The 21,005-nt window shown below is 41.4% G+C and overlaps 1 protein-coding gene across 7 annotated transcripts; it reads left to right on the top strand.

Annotated features, from left to right (window-relative positions):
- Nucleotides 1-268: 268 nt before the first annotated feature.
- wdb (widerborst) lies at nt 269-20,835 on the top strand. Of its 7 annotated transcripts, none has more exons than NM_170338.3 (10): nt 269-508; nt 2,185-2,353; nt 13,919-14,231; nt 14,305-15,094; nt 15,159-15,358; nt 15,455-15,649; nt 15,715-15,905; nt 15,970-16,303; nt 16,363-16,592; nt 16,656-20,835. In NM_170338.3, exons 4-10 carry the CDS (start codon nt 14,956-14,958, stop codon nt 16,939-16,941), a joined length of 1,575 nt encoding a protein of 524 aa, NP_733217.1. In that variant the 5' UTR covers nt 269-508; nt 2,185-2,353; nt 13,919-14,231; nt 14,305-14,955; the 3' UTR covers nt 16,942-20,835. The 7 variants fall into 6 exon arrangements, with proteins under 7 accessions (NP_733217.1, NP_733219.1, NP_001368946.1 ...); NM_170339.3 differs by lacking the exon at nt 269-508 and adding an exon at nt 967-1,366 and having other exon boundaries at nt 16,656-17,468; NM_001382180.1 differs by lacking the exon at nt 2,185-2,353 and having other exon boundaries at nt 16,656-17,468.
- Nucleotides 20,836-21,005: the final 170 nt, after the last annotated feature.

The following is a 21,005-nucleotide window of genomic DNA, read 5'->3' as shown; positions in this document are numbered from 1 at the left end:
AAATTCATTTATTAGAATTCGAATTAGAAATCTTATCAGATGGTTGCCCTAATTTGAGAAATGTTAGCCACTGCAAGACCATAGCTTATAAAGGATCAATACTTATGAGCCAAGCTAAAACACAATTTTATCATAGTCTTTTCTTATTTTTGTAACGTATTAGTAAAATCTAAAATATATTGGCATAGTTAACATTTATCATTTTCGGTCAACAAGCCATAGCCCTCATCCCTATCAACCGTAGTTGGTAGCCAGCACTTTTGCAGACGCGCTTTGCAACACTAATCGCTTCAAAGATGGCGTCACTTCTACGGTGTCTGTGTGAACGATTCTAGTTGCCGCTGGAGAAAATTCGTAATTCTCGCATAAAGCGCACCTGCCGGTTACCAAAATCGATTGAAAAGCGAACGTCCCATATTGCGGCGCGATAAGCGGGTGAAATTGTGGCAGTGCGTGCGCGATAGACTGTTAGAAAAGCAGTGCAAATTGGAAGTCCGGATGCTCGAAGGTGTGTGTGTGCGTCGCTTTTTTTGTGCGGTTTTCAGCTGCAGTCGGCCAACAGTGCAACGCAAACATTGTGTTCTAAATTACATAAAGCAGGGAATTTCTGCACGAAGGCAACCGAAAAAAGGACTAAAAGGAAAAAATTAGCCACACAAAAGGAGAGCGAGTGCGACAGGGAAGGAGGGATACAGAGCGAGCGAGAGGTCGATAACGATAGCCTTGTTTGGTTATCGCCCTCGATAGGAAATAAAAACGGGAGAAAAACTTGAAAGCAGCGGCGTCTTTCAGTTCGCCGGTGTGCCCGTGCGTTGGATGGTATTTTGTGGTATTTTCATTCATTTTTGGGACTGTAGTGTGACCGTGTGTGGGAGAGAGCCGCCTAAATAGAGAGCGCGACGCGCAACAACAGTTTCTGTGGTGAGTTGAAACGAAACTCACCACGCTCTCACCCAGAAATCTGGCACAGTGGTCTCGAAACAAAAGCCAAATGAGTAATCGCACCTGGGGAATCTAGCTAAATATCAGCACCAAACAATTGAAAGTCAGCTAGATGAAAACAATAACAATAGTAATACTATTCGAAGTACTAATACTAATCAATTGGAGGCAGGCTTTTCGTTTGTGTGTGCCTGCTCCCTCTCGCGTATAGTATATACCCATGTGCCAGAGAGAGCAAGCCGAAAACGAAAAGAGAGCGCGAGAGTCGGACGAAGGAAAAAAATATCGCCACAGTTGCCGTATGCCGCCTTCGTCGTCGGTTGCAAAAGATATAGAAATCTTTTATATACACACATACGCAGTCGGTTTTTAATAAATTCTGCAGCGAAAATTCCAAGCCCGAATAAAGAAGGAGAAATAAAAGGCAACTAAACAAAGCCGAGTGCAAAATTAAAGCCAAATTTCCAAGGCGAATGCAAATTTTTCAAGTGCGCAGTAAGCGGCTAAATCCCCAGACGCAATTCGGTGTTTCAAAAGTTTTAATAAATAAATAAATATGTAATTACGCTCGCAATCCAGCCAGCCCGCACACACACACGCACACACAAATACACGCACGCAATCGGTTAGAATTCGTATGAGCATATATATTTTTTACTTATATTATTTTTAGAATATCGATTTTGTGCCGCGTGCGTGTGTGTGTCTCTCTCGCACCGAGTGTGTGTGCCTGTGTGTGTGTTTGAAACATACATATTTATGATAAGTGTGTGTGTCAAGCAGTAAAATGTGTTAAGAATTATGTTCATATAGACACAAGTTACCTAATCTTACTCCTCTTACCTAAATGAGGAAAAAGGCAAAATAGATGAAAGGAATCAACAAACCGAAGTGAAGCAAAAGATAGAGCAAAGGCAACAGCGAAAAGAGCCCCATCAAAACAGCTGCGCTCTCTCACCTTTTACTCATCTTCCCATCCTCTCTCTCTACCCATTCACATTCTTACGCTTCTCCCATTCCCCAAAGTGCGCCCCACTCACTCACACACGTTCGCCATTAAAGATCTTTGTGTATTTTGCTTTGACACCGCATTTACATGTGTTGACCCCACTTGGACAACACAGCCCCCCCCCCCCCTCCCATTCGAACAACCCCCTCCACCCGCGCGATGCGTTGTGCAAAATTCTCTCGTGAACTACAGTTCTAATTCAATTATGCCAACTGCTATACACACATCCACAGTGAAAACCAGCAAGCAGCGCTAAACCGCCAGCCAAAAGCAAAGATAAAACGAGAAAAAGCATCTCCGTGACGTAGGCAAACGCGAGAGCCGAAACCGAAAACCAAAACTGAAACTGAAAAAACTGAGATATCGAGCAGACGAGAATTACAAACTCTGAAATCGAGAAAGGTATGCCAAGACCAACGGAAGTTGGCCCACAGCGAATTTGATTCAAATCGATGCCATTTTGGGCTAAAAGCTCGCTCCATTTCCGTTCCATGCCTAACCCTTGGATAACTAATGTGCCATAAATGAAACTACTAGAAATTCAAATTCAAAATGCTCAGAAAAACAGGGGTTTGAAGGAAGGAAGTCCATCAATACAATAGAATATCATTACCCCTTTCTTATTTAATTAATAGTTATTATTATCCACGAAACACGTAAACTTAAATATCAATTTATATATACTATAGCACATCAAATTGTTAAATGTGTTAAATCAAACATAATGCCAATTGCCAACGTCACCTCAATATGAAATGTCTTAACGAATTAAATAAATGTGGCCAAGGGGTTAAGCCATAACCACCGATTGAAAGTCAGGCAAATAACTGGTTCTAATTGATTGAGTGATTGCTTGAGGGGGTGGGTCAGTGGGGGGGGGGGGGGCAGAACCTGCTCGGCAAATTAACAAGTTCCAATTGATATATACGTGTGGGGACACACGAAATTCGTCGAGCCTACTCGAAATTATCATAAATGTGTCAAAATGGTAAATCAATTCGAAGGGGCAGAACAACTTTAGCTCTATATAGATATATGTAGCTGTAGCTGTCATCGCGGTGACAAGGCCCTCGATTTGCCCTGAAATTAAGCCATTATATATCGCCGCACTGATCACTTTAATTATAATCCATAATCCATGTAATCCACAAGGCAACCCAAGCACGCCCAGCGTAAAGTTCCCAAACCGAACGTGACTAGGGTGCAATTAAGTGGCGATGAAAAAAAGATCACTTAAATTTTCAGCGATTTGATTTCCAGTTTCTAGCTGACAATCGCTTTTTATTGTTCATCCAAGCGGGTTTGTGTCAACTGGCCCACTGTCTATTTGCCCGTTAACTTGGCTTTGACGTCACGGATTTCTAGCGCTTGCAGGATGCAGTCTAGAAGCAACTCCTCTTCAAATAACAGTGCGCAAAAGTAATTAAAAGTTGAGAGGGGAAAACCCTATAAATCAATACCAGGTTGCAAACTGACTTGCTGTAGATATAACAACATTTTTTTTTAGCATCCCTATTGTTATTTATGTTGTTGTGGCCAGGGCGTTTCGCTGCCAATTTCGTTGTTTGAATTCAAATTGGCAACAACCGACGAACTATAAACTATAAGATTTAATGACCCGCTTAATCTATAAGAGCAAAGTTTCTTCCCAATTCTGAAATTTTTCCACCGATTTGTCTATATTTGGCCGGCAATGAACCATTTTCCCGATGACCGACTTCTCGCTAAGACATTTTCTAGTGCATTTTCCTGGAGAGTTTTAGCTTCTGAGCAATTTTAACGAGTTAACCGAGGTAGTCAACCCAAATAAGTGTCATGCCAGCCAGTGTGTGCAACAATTTGTGAGCTCACTTATTGTGTTTTCACTGTAAAGGGGAAGAGGGGGAACGTAATGCTGCCATAAAATGCCTCCGCATACGAATGTGCGCATATGAAGCGCTCCTCCTTGTGGGCTCCCAGTGTCGGGTGAAAGACGAGAGCTCTATTATAAAATTACCAAGTCTCTGGGACATTACTATGTGCCATGTACGTACGACCTGCTTTGCGACTGTTCACCTTTTTGTCGGCGCTAAACGCTGAAAGCCAAACGCACATCTCGCTGGCGGCTTTAACTTTACAGCCTGGCCAACAAAGTTAAAGAGCGTGCTCAGAGGCAATTTGCCTTTTGGCCTGGCCATAAGTTGACTCTTTCTACGCGAATTTCCCTTATGCCCGCTGAGGCTTGGCCACCTCCTGATGGCCACTCCACTCGCTTCTGCACATCGCTGGCTGTCTGTTTTGACATAACTGACCTCACTGCGCTGTTTTCCCTCACATTTTCCTCACCTCGTTATGTACGGATTGCTGAGCCATTTTCCCAAATTTCACACGGAGGAAAAAAGTACCTGAGATACAACAAGATTCTGATTGCGCAACTGGTTTCTGCTATCTCTGAAATGCGATAAATGTTTTCCATCTTTGGTTTTTGTTTTCCAAAGAACCATTTTCATCACTTTGCATCAAAATGTGAAGATTTTACTAGCCAATGTGGATATTACTTTGTATTCCCCAGAGAAACTTCACTACCACCATCATCTTGTTTACCTCATTTCGACTGCCCAAAATAAATCCGAAAGCCATATTTCTTTCAACTCCATTTGAATGCGAACAGATTCACTTTAGCCGGTGGGCTGTAAACAAATCTTTTGTTCCGTATCGAATTGCTTTCCATGCATCGAGTAAAAATATGTATCTTTGGAACGACGCTGGCTTCTCTGCGAAATTCTCGACAAATCGCTTATACAATCAATTTGCAGTTTGAGTTTCTTGTGCCTTTTTTCTTACACCCACTCAAAAACTCACATCTCTATGACTTGAAAATATTTTCGTTATTTGCAATGACCAGTTCGCCCGAAGCGAAACTACAGTCGTCTGGTCAAAGCTTTTTGTTTGATTGTTTGTTTGCTTGTTTGTTTGTTTGTTGGTTCTATTGGCAATTGAGAATCCGTTGCGTTGCAGCAACGGGAAAAAAATCAATTTTATTTGCTAGTTTGTTGGGCGAATACGAATACTACTCGTACATATATGCGAGTATTTGTACAATGTGCCATACAATATGTGTATGAACATGGGCATATGCCAGGAGCACTCTACTCCAGTGTAAACATCGTTGGCACACCGCAAATTAATGACCGTCTGAGTGGAGGGCAAATGTTTCTCTCATTATAATTAGTAGGCGACTGTCTGATTTCTGGGCTATATGGCGCTGAAGCCCCAGATTTTAGCCTTTGTTTTGCAAAATGTTTGCATTTGTATACTTCGCACGGCTCGCTAACCAGAAGTGAGAAAAAACGTAAGAAAAAGGCGCATTTTTAAGCGATGAAAATTCAATAAGCCGCAGTAAACCTAAAAATAACCGACTGAAAAGCACGAACTAGAATTTGAACTCATAGAAGAGCCATATATTGCATGTATATTGCATGTGTATCAATGAATTGCAGTCAATTTGTATCGTTACAACTAGATAATTTATGATTCTTAGTGCAAATATTGATTTTCTGATTGGAAGAGCGTCAGTGGAACATGGCCATTACATTTGCCATCTACCTGTTTTAATTGATCTATCTATTAGCTGAACATTCCGCTTGTCAGCAAACATTTTCCAAACAAGTAACAAATTTTATTGCAAACCAAGTACATTTCCGCTCTATTGACCTCGATTGCCAAATTACCAAATTCTCGCCTGACTTTTTAGCACTCAATAAACTGACAATTTGAATCAGTTCAACATTTAATCGATATTGTTATTAATTAGCAAAACTGTATGGTTTTTACCAGGATAATGCATTTAGGAAATCCACATGTGTTTTGGCTGCTGTCTAGGAATCTTTGCAAATATTTGCAATATATATATATATTTTGTGTCAGACTTGTTTGTTTTGCTTTTTCCCCCGCTGGTTTTTCTTTTGCGGTAATCAATGACGTTTTCCATCGCACAGAAAGTATAATTTTAGATGGGGGAAATTCGGTGGCAGTGAGAAATCATTTCGCTGATATTTTTACAGCCCGTCGAGTGGCGGGGGGCATTAAATAAATTTCCGTTTTGCCCACACATATATAGAATATTCCTTCCATTTGCAGTGCAGTTTGGAGCGTATGAAATTTATTTTCGAAAAAATATTCTTAATTTATTTTCGTAGGTATTTATAGAGCAGTGAAAAAAAATCTTTGGGGGCATGAAATCATACGACCTTGAATTTTGATCCGCTCTTTATTCCCCGTTTTGTTATGGCCACAATGTCCGATGGAGGTGGTCTAAATCAATAAACAACGCACTCGAATCGGCGACAGCTGCTGCAATTAAATATAATCGCATTGCACAATTAATAATTAACACTTGCGGTGTGCCATCCACGCAGACAATTAACTATATGTGTGTATATGTATCTAGAGCATTTGAAGGAATGCCCCGGCAGGTGGTAAGATATTGTTTTCGTTCTGCTGCGTATCTTATCTCATTTACCCTGAGATACATTTTCCTTTCTTTCACTTTGCTTTGCTTTACTTTTCTTCCCTTTGTTTGTGTGAGCGCCGGCCGTGTTTATGCGACATTTTTGCGCTGATTTTGATTAGGCGGCAGCCACGCCCACCCACACAAAACGCTCGCTTATCACGGCTCCAAATCGCTTAATTAAAAAGGCACAAAGTGAAAATACTGAAATGCCGAAAGAGCGAGGAGGTGAGGTGTGTGAGCTTTTCAATACAAAATTTTCCATGCTACGGCATTTGGCATTGAATTTGCACTGGCACACATATTTTTTTTTGTTCACCAAGTAAGCAGCACATACGCAAATCTGAACACCATATATATTATATATATATATATAAAATATATATATAGAGAGAGAGAAATACCTCTGTAGGTGGTGACGCTATGGGCCTGGCTATATTTCATTGAACTGAGCCGAGCGGCGTCTGGCGCAGAATTTGCATTCTTTCAGCCTTATGTTTCACTTGTTTTTTTTTGTTTTTTTTTTTTAATTAGTCAAAGGCTGTCGCATTCGCCGTGTGTCTTGCTCTTAATTATTTAATTAAATTGAGGAAACTGTTGTGACTGCCGCTGTCTGTTTGAGCTCCACCTTCTGCGATTTCGTCATTCGGTTTTGTTGCTCTTGACTGGGCTTTTGGGGCTTTGGGGTATGGGTTCCCCCATTTAATAACAATAGACAAAACATAAAGCTGATGCAATTAGTTGTGGACTTGTTGTGTTGTACACATTGTCAACTAATTTCGTGGCACTTTCTCTTTCGCTTTCGGCGCGGCAATAACTTAAATTGAAACTTACATAAAAACCAGAAGCACATGGCAGTTATGACAGATGTGGTAATCAAATTAGAAGCGGACCGCAGATAAGAATGCTTGGCAATTAGAATGCCACACTTGGACGGAATCGAAAAGGAGATAATTTGGTGATAATTTATGGAGACGTTTGGGCCAACTGGTTCTTGGTTCTTACACCGAAAAAGGTATTAAGTGTTCTTGAATTCCTCAAGAAGCAAACCCCCTTAGAAATTCCACGAAAGTCCAAGTCCCGGAATTACTTAAATCGTATTTGTGAGAAAACGCATTCCAGGAAGCACTTCCTCTTTGGCTCTGAATGACACTGAAGTTTCCTTGCCTTTCTCTGGGCACATTTAAGCACAAATACCAGGGAATCGCACTAATGCCACTGCAACCAAAAGAAAGTAGAGTCCTTGGTGGCAAGTGCAGTGGACAACAAACACGTGCTCCCGCCCACGCACTTGGTTAATAAATGCTCTGACGTAGACTGCTCACGGGCACATTGGTGGTTATACCAAAAATAGAAGTATAAACCGGGCTCTCTATTTCGGTGGCCCATAAAGTGCTGCTTTTCCCACATTTCCCGCACGCTCGCTTTTCCTTTTGTCATTCGTGTGAATGTCGCATTGCGTGCGTGGCTTTCATTTGAACTTTGGCGAGGTGTTTTCACTACCAAAAGCGGGGGCGCCTCAATTTATGGGAATTTTAGTTGCGGCTTAGCTAAGTGGCCTATCAATAAATTGAATCATGCTGTCAATTGAAATGAATACGCACACGATGGGCAAAACAAAGGCCTCGAACGTGGCTTTTTAGTCATTTGGCTGATGGGAAAAGCTAGCTGTGCGGCCTGGCCATTCATGCTGATGCATCCGACGGATGCATTTTATTTCGTTGAGCTTTATTAGCTGACATCTGCAGAACTGAAGCTCACCGTTTTATCTCCACCACACACACACTCTCTCTTTTTATTGCCAACTCGACAAACATCAATCGATAGTTTGGCCAGCCATTGTTTGCCTGCCATTCAACTTGGCCAGCAACTTTTTCAATCGAGTTGCCAACTTTGTCTTCTGGCGAAGAAGCAACTCCTCCTTCCGCCTGCGGGATGTTTTCTAATTTAATTTATTACCGCTCCCGTTGTTCATCTTTTGCTTGTTAAGTGTTTTGAATGTTTAATGTCGTTTTACATGTTACAACAAGTTTCTGCGATTTACGCAGTTACTATTCCCACAACATGACCCAATTCCCTCGGAGGTTTCTTCTAATTTCGTTGACTTCGCTCTCTGCTGGCCATCGCATGCTGTGTATGTATCCTGCGCCAAAGTCAAGCAAAACAAATCAAAAATGCAGCCCACAGAAATGTCGAGTGTTTGGTGTTTTGTGGGGTAAAAGCGAGGGGGTTTCCTCTCTTTTTCCAAAAAAGAATGAACAACAGTAGTCGTGGCTGAAAGTTATTTCCCTTATCCCCTTATGCTGACCGACCGACTGACTGACCACCCGCTCGTGACATTTGCAAGTGTGTTGTCTTGGATCACTTGGGAAAATCCCCCAATGAAACCATATACATATGACGAAAGTATTCTGGAATTGATTGTAGCCAAAAGCAGTGCCACAAATTTTAATTTGATTTATGGCATTTCATATTTTCACAATGCATTCAACTTTTACTGCATATTTATTCTATGTATTGAATACTTGCTTTAAAACTGAAATAAAATATTTTATTACATTCCACATAGCATAAAGTAAACTTGCAAATGCTGATTGCTGTATGATTAATTTTTCTGTTTTTGTAAATGCGTACAATTGTTTCAAATTGTTGCCCGCATGTGTCACTATTTTTTGTGCTAACGTAGGAGTCACGGCCTTTTCTTGATACATTTTCGATAAAGTTATGGACTATTTCTATTACTAATTAATAAAAGTTTAATTGATTATAAAGACAGTCTGTTTGATACTAGACTAACCTGCATATGCTGACAACTACAACTTGCAGTCTGCGCATTGTATTGATCAAGTGCTGACTCATTTCTCTCAGTGTGTGGCTGGAGATGATGGTCGTGGAAGCCTGGAGGGCGAGTGTACCCAGCCGAGTGGTTGGTTACATTGTGCTAACTTTCGCCTCTTGTGGAGCAGCAGCTGATGCCGCTTTTGGTGCCCTGTTGATGTTTTTGCCACGGCTGTTGATGCTGCTGCTGATGGCCAGCCTGGCCTGACTGTGGCATGAAATCTTATAAAACTTATTGTTCCATTTCCTTTCACTTTATGTAAATTAAACAGTGCATTATTCTTGCATATGTATGCCCGAGTGGGGGTTTGGTATCCACATATACATGTGTATGTACATGCAGATATTTGCATTTTGCACTTGGCACATGTGCCAAGTTCTCTTTTTTTTTTGTTGTTGTTTTTTCTTCCTGCATGTGCCTCCCCAGCGTGTTGTTTGCTTTTCGTTAAACGTTGCAAAGGGTCGGAAAAGCTGTTGCATATGCAAACTTAATGGCGCCGCGCTGATTTGATTGATTCCACGATATCAATGCACAGGGACAGTGTGTATTCACTGCGATAAGGTCAAGGTTTCAGTTTGTACTGAAATGACCCATATTTATTTACAAAGCGGTTCGCATAGTTTTCATATTGTGGTTGCTAGTTTATTTATTTATTTGTCTACATTTTCTAATAGTTATTGAAACTTGAGAGCAACTTTTTCCTGTGCATTCAAAAGACCGCCCACAGCAGACAGGCGCTTTCATCGATGATGATTACCGTTTAGAAATCAATTTCATGCTGGCAGCTTTGATAATAATCCCAACTACGTAGTAGTACGTAGTAAAGCACGCAATCAAACGCAGCTTACAATTATTCCCACTAAATTTCGTTGTGCATGCCAGTAATTTGATGCATTCGCATTTTCACTGTCATGCCTTGCTGGCGTTGGAGATGGAGATGGAGGCGACTGGAGGAGAATTCTCACCGACCATGAACTCATCTCTCGTGCGTTTCACAAAAGGATTTTGCCAAGTGCCCCCCATGTGTGTGTGTGTGTGTGTGTGTGTGTGGTGTGTATGTGCATGTACTGCGTAGTTTTTCCACAGTTTTCCCCGCTTGAAAAGCATCTTTTTCCACCGCGACTACAGTCCCTGATTCCTTAGACACGTTTCAAGTACGCAGCGAAAAGCGAAAACAGTGCGCAATATTTTCACACTGGAGAGGAATAAGGGTGAATGTGGCAATGGGGGGAAATTCTGCTTATCATCGCGTCACTTTGCATTACATAAAGCCGAAAAAAGTGTGAGAAAAACCAGCTATGAAAACTGTGAGTTTTATGCACTACATAAACACACAGTCCTAGAAAAGTCATTTGGACTGACTTAAAATCCAAGTTAAATGCAAAGCAAATCGGAGCATTCCAACTGAATACCCATTGTAAACAAACGAAAGGCAACAATGAACTCAAAGGGCCATATAAAAAATCAATACAAATATGCATTAACTATTTGCCAGCTACTTAATGCATTGGAATGAGGAAGTATAAACAAGAAAACTGAAATGCAAGCCAGTAAACATTAGAAGGGGTTTCCCTAAAAAGTGCAAAACAATTATTACTTATGACAAACTAAAATTACGGCTACAGTTACTGCAAAGCCAAGGGTAATTGTTTAAAAATAACAAATTGGCTTAAAAAACGTCAATTCTTCGAAAATAAACACTTAAGTGGGACATTCATAAATAGTTGATAATATAAACAACTTAATCATTGATAATGAATCCGATTAGTGTAGCTCAGATTAAGATAGTTAGACTCAGGACTAAACTATTGCGTGCGAAACGATTTTTGAGTTGTGATGCACAAAAGTTTATAAGCTACTTAGGCATAGAGTAATCAAATAATATGCAAGTTTCCATTAAAAGCAACTGATGAGGAATGCGGAGCAGTTTGGTGAAAGTTTCTTGCAAGTTTCGGTAACGTTCAAAAGCTGTTCTCGCCCTCGAACATTTTATTTAGCTTATTGATTATGGCTGGGGAACCAATAGACATGCGTCAAATGCATACTCTTCAAGGAGGAGGAGGAGGAGGAGGAAGGATGAGCTGTACTATATAGTACACGAATGTATGTGGGTGGGGTTGGGTGACATTCTGGATAAGTGACAGAATAATAGATTTTATCGGCATGAGCTGTTTTCATGGAAAACGTATAGCTTTCTTTACTGCATGTAAAAACTCATGTGGTACTGTTTATCCTAAGGAATCAAGTGTTTTTAGTTTATCGATAAAGAAGCATCGATGATTTCGATAGTAATATCGATTGGGCAGTCGTAGCTTGCCCATCTTCAATTTGCAAGAGGCGGCTTATCGTGGGAAATTAATTTCCCACCGATGAGTGGGCGACGGCTGCCGACTGGCGCTTAGTCATTAGATGACCAAACGATGACTGTATTCCAGTGGTTGGGCGGCGAAAATCTTATAAATGCCAGCAGAAAACATCGAGCAAGCAAAGCAAAGCACGGCCAAAGCAAAAGCAAAACAAAACAGCAGAGGAGAACCACCGAAGTGAATAGCTAGCAGCGGACACAAAGCGAACTTGTCTCATTATTTTGTGAGCCGCCTGCCCGGCCATTTGTTATTGTTTTCTACGATGATATGCTGGGGAATTTCGCTACCACTGTCGAGTAAATAATGTCATAAGGTCACACGCACAACAGCACAAATTAAAGGGGGAACACTGTACGGTGGGCCTAATGGTCAGCCATTGTTGCTGCTGTTTTTTTTTTGTTTCGGTCATTTGTCTTGGGACATTCAGCTGGGCTTTACTGTGCCGTTTTGGGCTGGGCTCCGTTGATGGTTTTATATAAAATAGCATAATAAATGGCCAGCCCAGTCTTCTAGATTCGCTATCGCCGCCACCGTCGCTGCTGCCGCCCATATTAAATGTCACATTGGGGGCCGACATTGTTTGCGGCCAGGTCCCCGGCCCAAAGTGAAGGTGATTGGAACAAATTAAGTCGAAAAAACAGTGCAGAAATTCAATTATAAACAGGGCAACGCGTTGAAAAGCGCTGACCACCGCCACTCAGTGTGAAAAATGGGTGGAAAATGCGAAAAAGTGGCTGCGTTCAAAGGCAGCTGTGCAAACTTTTCACTCGCACCACCCACTGTCTCTGTTTTACTCTTATTTTGCCTTACAGTGAGTTCCGGCTGGCCACTCACACTCAATCACACACATGCGTATTTTGGTTTGTCAGACACTGGAAAAAAAACGAGAGAAAGTCGTTTTGAAATGGAAGTTAGTTACTCGTAATTAGTTAGTATCTGGCATTGTTCAGAATCATATCAACAGATTCGAATGTTTTGAATCTATTGAACAATTTTAACACCCAATTTGTGTTGTGTTACTTTTTTTTTAAAGTGTACAGACGCCCACGCGTCTCGGTTTCCATTTGCACCGGCAGGCAGGCAGGCGGGCAGCTGGCCGAAGCGAAGTTGATCGCATTTACCTGTTTGTCACTCATACGCCTTGTGGTCGCAGTCTGTTTTATTTGCCAGAGCATGGCTCTTTTATTTTCAGCTCTCTTGTGTGCATGTGGGTGTTCCTGCCGCCGAGCTGAGCGTGTGTGGTATGGTGTGTAGTGTGTGCGACATGTTAAACATGTTTTCGCTTGGAAATCGACGGTGGGCAGTCGGTTTGACTTGCATTTGTGCAAATTTGTGTGCTTAACTGGAAACACTGAACAAGTTCCGCAATGTCGTCCTCGAAGTGAAAACTGTGCAGCAGCCACAGAGTCACACACACATGCATATGTGGCAGCACTTTCCTGCCTCAGCCAGCCATCCATTTTCCTCAGATTGAAGTTCAACCTGGGCCAGTTGATTTCTCCCCCTTCGAAACGAGCCATGCAAATGAATGAGTTTTCCCAGCCTGTGCGGCGCGTCCTTCATTTGGCTTCATTTCCGTTGAAGATGACAGCGGCATCTAGTTTCCGGTCAATGGCTTTTCCGGGCTCGTTTTGATTTAATTTACACGCCATGCTTAATTTAATTTAACAGTCAGTTACAACTCGCAAACCGAACACAAGTTGGCCAAAAGCTGGGCTTTGCGGTTGGTGGTGTCCAACTGGCGAAGTCCATTTGGGCCTCTCGGTTAACGTGGACTGCCGGAGAAAGTTCAGCTGGCGGGAACGGAATTCAGGACTCAGCGGTTGCTTGCTTGCTATGTGCCAATCAATCAATGGGTAGACAATGGGTTTCCTTAGTTGCTCACTGAATCTAATAAACCTAGTTTCAATATAATCATGCTGAAATGAAAAGTTACATCTTTATTATGAAATACAAAGCGAATTCGCAGTGCTCTTTTGAATTTGAATGCTTAACTTGACTTTTAGTGCTGGCACAGTCACAGTCCCTGCTTTTTATCAGCGCTATCTGTTATCTGGTAACAAAGAAATCACTGGCAAAGCCTTTATCTCCGAGCGCACATACAAACATACAAACACACCCGCAAAGCCAACGATTAGATACACCTGAATGTCTCATTTTATCGGGAATAGCGCTTTTTCGTGCCTTTCGCTGCGATGTCAATTTTTGAGTAATTTACAGCGATAAGAAGCGCCTATCTAACCAAAGCCCATACGTTTCTGTTCTGATTGCAGTGCATGTGATGCCAAATATCCATAAAACGCAACAAGGAAATCGGCAAATGTGAATTACTATGTGAATGCAGCAATCGGCAATCAGCAGTTAGCCAGCAGCAGCAGCTCTCCCTCAGTTAACCAAATTGATGTGCCATTCAGGAGCAGCAGCGCAGAAAGAAGAGGATCAGGATCAGGATCACATCAGATCAGATCGGAGCAACGTAGAAGCTAAGCGAGAGTATTAACCAGAGTGTAAGGCGCATCGCATATGCAACAATCCCTCCAGTAAACAATACAGAAAGCAAAGTATAGCAAACACAAAAAGAAACAGGTGAGTAGTTGACTGATAATTAATGAGCGTGATGAAGTCACCGTGAGCTAATTGATTGCCCACTTAATTCCAGTGTACATACAACTGTAACGAATTTAAGCAAGAAGCAAGCGGCTAAAGAAGAGTATAGACCCAATTCACGCCCCCGAGTAACCGTCTGATAAATGCCAAGATAAGTCGTTACCGCTTTAATACCGCCATCAACATTACCCAGCAACAAAAGCTGATCCAGCAGCTCCAGCAGCAGCAACAGCAGCAGGCGATCGCTTTCAGGGAGAAGAAACAGAAACAGAAGCTGAAATTGCAATTGCAGCAGCCGTTGCAGTTGCAGATTGGTCAGGACGCGAACGGGATAGGCGGAGGAGGAGAGGAGGGAGTAGAGCTGTTGGGCTTACCCAAAGGTACCGAGAACAATTGCAAGACGCCAAACTCAACCGCAAAAGTCGCCAACATAACACATAAAATTTTCGGTTGGCTACGCAAGACACGCAACAAACGACCAGTCGAGATCCTCAACAGCGATTTCGGCGAAGACGGCGACGAGGGCGTTGGCGAGGGCAAAGGCCAAGGCGCAGGCGAGGGAGGAGGAGCAGCTGCCAGTGCAGCTGGCGGTGCAGCCGATCAATTTCCAGTGGCAAGCGTTAAAAACAAAGCCGGCAAGCTGAATACCACACAGACAGCCACGGAGACCGCCATCGATTCAAACGAACCCAAATCTGAAAAGATGTCATCGGGCACGTTTGTGGATCGAATCGACCCGTTCGCCAAACGTTCGCTCAAGAAGAAGGGTAAAAAGAGTCAAGGTTCCTCGCGCTACAGAAATTCTCAGGATGTTGAGCTGCAGCAATTGCCGCCGCTGAAAGGTGAGCATCAAATGCATTCGAACTTTACCAATTTATCAATCTAATCATTGTCCCACTGCCACAGCTGATTGCTCCAGCCTAGAACAGGAGGAGCTGTTCATAAGGAAGCTGCGCCAGTGTTGCGTGTCCTTTGACTTTATGGATCCCGTGACGGACTTGAAGGGCAAGGAGATCAAACGGGCCGCGCTCAATGACCTATCCACCTATATAACACATGGGCGCGGCGTGCTTACGGAACCGGTTTATCCGGAAATAATTCGTATGGTAAATATCCAGACTACCACAACTATTATCAAACTGAACTATATCCAAGTCAATTAGCTCTTGATTACTTAATAATGTTTGTTTTATTTATACCAGATTTCTTGCAACCTATTTCGCACGTTGCCGCCCAGTGAGAACCCTGATTTCGATCCCGAGGAGGACGATCCGACACTGGAGGCGTCCTGGCCACACCTCCAACTGGTGTACGAGGTCTTCTTGCGGTTTCTGGAGTCGCAGGATTTCCAAGCAACTATCGGCAAGCGTGTGATCGATCAAAAGTTTGTCTTGCAGGTGAGTGCAAAATGTCGCATAATTAAAATAACAACTTAATTGAGTGAAAATGCTTATTGTTTAAGCTTTTGGAACTTTTCGACTCGGAGGATCCCAGGGAGCGGGACTTTCTGAAGACGGTATTGCATCGTATATATGGAAAATTCTTAGGACTGCGGGCTTTTATACGAAAACAGATTAACAACATATTCTTGCGATTCATTTACGAAACGGAGCACTTTAATGGAGTCGGTGAGCTCTTGGAAATCCTTGGCAGGTATGTTTCACACGTTAATCTCTCATTCTACGAATGTTAATTAAACTCATGTTTATTCGAACAGTATCATCAACGGATTCGCCTTGCCCCTGAAGGCCGAACACAAACAGTTTCTGGTTAAGGTCCTATTGCCACTGCACAAAGTCAAATGCCTGTCGCTCTACCACGCTCAACTGGCGTATTGCATTGTACAATTCCTAGAGAAGGATCCATTCCTTACCGAACCGGTGGTGCGTGGCCTGCTGAAGTTCTGGCCCAAGACGTGTTCCCAGAAGGAGGTCATGTTCCTGGGCGAGATTGAGGAGATCCTCGATGTGATCGATCCGCCGCAGTTTGTCAAGATTCAGGAGCCGCTATTCCGTCAGATTGCAAAATGCGTGTCGAGTCCACATTTTCAGGTAAGTCACCTAAGTTTGGTTTTATTGAAATAGTACATCATAAAATTGTGTTTCTTCAGGTTGCTGAGCGAGCTCTTTATCTGTGGAACAATGAGTACGCCATGTCGCTAATCGAGGAGAACAATGCGGTCATCATGCCGATCATGTTCCCGGCCCTATACCGCATCAGCAAGGAACACTGGAATCAAACTATCGTGGCGCTCGTATACAACGTTTTGAAGACGTTCATGGAGATGAATTCGAAACTGTTCGACGAGCTTACCTCCAGCTACAAGGCGGAGCGGCAAAAGTGAGTTCTAGAGCTGGTGTTTCAAGGCAGCAAATGATGAGCATTTTCCTCTTCTGTTTGCAGGGAAAAAAAACGTGAGCGTGACCGCGAGGAACTGTGGAAGAAACTGCACGAACTCGAATCCAATCGTTCTAGTGGGCGCACCGCCGGCGGCAGCGCCACGACATCGAACAGCGCAGCTTCCGCGGCGTCAACGTCCCTGCAGCCACCCAGCTCCGCTGGCCTGAACTCTCATCAGCAGCAGTCGAATAGCGGCAGCAGCGGTAGCCTGTCCAGCGGCGGTGCCGGCGGCGACAATAATCCTGCGACCACAAATGCGAAAATCAAACAGGATAAGGCGGACAACTAAGCAACGCGAGGCGCGCCGGAAACTAACAATAAAACCAAGATCAGTAAGAGCGTAAGCGTAACGCGTTATCCGATATCCGTAAACGGCAGAGAGACAGCAAGCAAGCAACCACATCTAAAGGAGAAATAAATAGTTATACTAAACCACACATATGCTAAACCTTAAAACCAGAAAACATAAAACTGAAACGTATACTCGATTGACAAGACACCAACCAAGCTGGCCAGACCCACAGCTCGCTTGGGCGGCTGTTGAAGGAGGTAGAACCGAAATCTGGATCGGGATCAGGATCGGGAGCTGGATCATCAGATCCCAGGGCGTGTGTGTGTCCGCGTTAATTAAGAAGCTTGAGTGCGGCATTAAAGAAATCTTTATAAATAATGTATCTTACGACTACAGCAACACACACACACACACCACACACACGTGCGCGACACGTATAAATATATATTACAAAGGAAGAAAATAATTATTAATTACGTTTAAGCGAAAAGATGTTGAATAAAGAGAAATCATGTTAGTAAGTGAAAAGCAGCAGAGCGATAACTATAACGGATTGACGATTGTTGAAGCGCATTGAATATTATTAACTAAACATATTGCTAACTAGAGATCCTAGAGCATAGATCGATCAGCCATCCTATCCTATTCCCCCCCCCCCCCCCTCACCCAACAAAGAAAACCACAGCACCCAAATCACCGAAATGTTCACATGCTAAGTAATCGCGTTCATTTGAAGATTGTAAAATAGTTGAAACTGCGCTGAATCCTCAGACTTTTGTTTTTTTTTTTTTTTTAATTAACAAATTAACGAATTGCTCCATAGAACGGCGTGTCTTATTGCAGACTTCCCACTGAATTGTATATAAATTAATCGAGAATTGTGCTCCCCCTCACCCACAATGAAACTTTGTTACTTAGCTTTAAGTGTTGCACACTCCGTCAAGACTTCTCGAAAACAGAAATTCCAACAATACCCGCTAAAGAAAATGCCTGCGCAGTTACCAAGCCGAATCTGTATTCGAACGTAGAGAGACATGAGAAAAACATAAGCAAAGCGAAGCCAAGTTTTAGTACATTGTTGAAGTTGCTGCTAAACGGGCCGAGATGGACAGGGAGCCGGCAAATCTATAATTAGTTAAGAACACAATTGAATACCATACTATAACGTACGATAAACGCTGATCTATATAAATGTATGTAAAGTGTAAAGCGGCGGATACACAAAACTATATATCTCCCAGCTGAGGAATAGGCGCATGCGCGGAAATCAACATGTACTCGGCAAGAAATGATTACAAATATTGAGAATTGTAAAAAGTTTAAGCTAGAGATACCAATAACCCAGCAAAACGATAGTCTTTAGAACAAGGTTATGGAAAATTCAGCTTGGGCATACGTTAATTGGCATCTTGCGATACATTTCCACAGTTCACAGTCCAGGCTCGATATGCATCCACACACATACTAAAAGCTCCTTTCCATAAATGTATATCTCTGCGAAAAGCGGCCCAGTTTCAAGTAACAAATAGTTTGCAAATGCCTTTCAGACTCTTCTCGATTGAATTAAGAACTCAACCTATTATTCACTGCTCACGGAAATGCGCACAATTGTCATTCGATTTGCTAAACAATACCTTCGATTGTAAATAATGTAGCTAAGTTAAACAGGGGAAATACTTTTGGGCCGCTTTCCCAGCATCTCACACTCACACTTAGCCGCACTCATAGTAAGGAAATATATAAAATTTATATATGAGATATGCTATTCATATGTATGTTTGTTCATTCAACTCTCACGCGCCCATTACAAAGTATAGAAAGAAGCATGCATTATAGGAGCAAAACTATAGGGAAGTATCCACTAATGAATGTCTCTCATTAGGCGAAACCGCGAAAGTTCATATAATATTAATGATAATTGTGTCTGTGAATCGTGAGTTATTATACACATATATGTATACATATATTGCAAACAAAAACGAAAAATGCAAAAAAAAAACTTAAAAAAAATCTAAAGGAAACGTAAAAGTTAGCGTTATTATTAAATATGTTTGTAAAACGTCAACAATATGCAAAAAATGAAATTAAATGAAATGAAAAGCGAGCGAAAGGCGCATTGAGGGCATCTAACTAAAGATTGGTCGTATATTTCGAAACACAAATTGAACCCATGGCCTAAATACTAAGCGACGTGTGTGTAAGAAAGTTTTGCATCTTTATATTAGCGTGTAATTAAACAAATGAAATAGCTAAACGAAGCCCAAGCCTAAACAGCAAACTACAACTAGAGCTACTACAAACTACCCACGAGTATCATCCCTCCCTGCCTCCCCTCATTAGCCCACAATAGCGATCAGATCGAATCCTATAGCCCCCGAGCGTTAAGTCCTACTGCCTTTCAAAAGATTCCAAGAAGAACACCAAATATAATGAAACACGAAGAAATGTTAAAACTCGAACAGGCAGCACTTATCGACTCGACCTGTTTGTTATGCCCATCTAGTAACTAACACCAATCTCAGATCCTAACTAGCAGATCCGAAAAACGAATAGGACCCATCTCTAGTTAAAGTTGATGTTTGCCTAGGATGCCAATCAGTAAAACAAAAAAGAAGAACATATTCAAATAACGCAAGTGTAAAAACGAAACCAGAAATCAAGTAAGCAACAAGCATTAGATTAAGATTAATGAAAAATGTTGAAAAAGAATGCCTAATAAACGATAAAAAGAACATATTGTATAAGTCATAAGTGGTTCAATGATTATTGCCTCTTCATCATCATTTCGTTTGTTTTGTGATCAACACCTTTGTTGCACTCTGAGTTAATCTGTTTAGTCCGCATTCAAAGTAAAAAAAAAAAATGGTAACTTTAACTATAGTTTCTATTATTGTATTTATATGTATAAACAAATGGAGCATGTTAATTCGTAACTGCGGAAGCTGCTTAGAGCCAGCTGAGCGAAGAGGTTTAAGCAAATGCAAAACTCGTTAAGTACTTTTAGAGAGAAAACCCTGTACTAACTAAGATGTGTACTACAAATAAAGTCGCATTAACAACGTTGCATCCGAGATCAGAAGAAACACTCAAAAAAAAAAACAAAAAACACTTAACAAATGAAAATGCCGAACAACGGATCAGCTAGCCAAGGCAGCAACAATAAGAGCTAAATAGTTAAAGCGCTTAAACAATTTAAAAACTATGGATACTAACAATGAAATGCGAACGGATAAATATATATGTAAATCATGTATTTTCTTATGTTCTAGACTTGTAAAAAAAAAAACCTATCGTACACACGCTATATTATTACGTTTTTTAAACTTTGAGTTCTAGTTCTGTGTAGGCCGGTGTGCCAGGATTTCGATTCTTTTTTCCTTTGGTTAAAGGCACACAGCACCCACACCACCCACAATCGCACACACACTTACTCACTCACACACACACACACGACTAAACAAAATCTTATGCTGAGAGTAAATATAAAGAGTAAATTATAATTACACAAACATAAATGGGAATAAATATATATATATATAGGTATATATAAACAGCATATATATATAAAAAAGGAAAATTATATATGGAGAAGCATCGGAAAAAAGAGGTTTAGTTGATTGCTTTCGAATCCAGGCAGAAAGTATGCGAAAATAAAGTAAATTAACTAACTAATGGCGAGAAGCAGCAGAAAAAAAAATAATTAAAATTGCATGGCGCAGGCAAAAACAAATATTTAGCTGCAAGCAGAATTAACCAAAAATGATTAAAAACCAAGTAAAAGATGAAACAAAAAAAAAACACACAAAAACTGAATGAATGAGAATGATGAGCAAACGGAGAGAAAAGAAGCAAAGAGATCAATCAACAATAAAAAATTAATAAATACAAAATAATTAACACAACGTGTTTGATTTTAGATAGGATTCAAAATAGTATTTTTAAAATTAAAGGATTTATATTCCTTTGAACTTGAAGTGAAAAGCTAAGAAACTTTCTACACTTCTTTTTCCTATGCGTAGGAAAAATTCTAGAAAGTTTGGTTTGAAAATTTTAAGTTTAGA

This window comes from Drosophila melanogaster, chromosome 3R (assembly GCF_000001215.4).
Source record: "Drosophila melanogaster chromosome 3R".
In the NCBI taxonomy this organism is placed as follows: domain Eukaryota; kingdom Metazoa; phylum Arthropoda; class Insecta; order Diptera; family Drosophilidae; genus Drosophila; species Drosophila melanogaster.
Note: the sequence above shows the minus strand (reverse complement) of the source record. Positions and strands in the feature narration are given on the sequence as shown.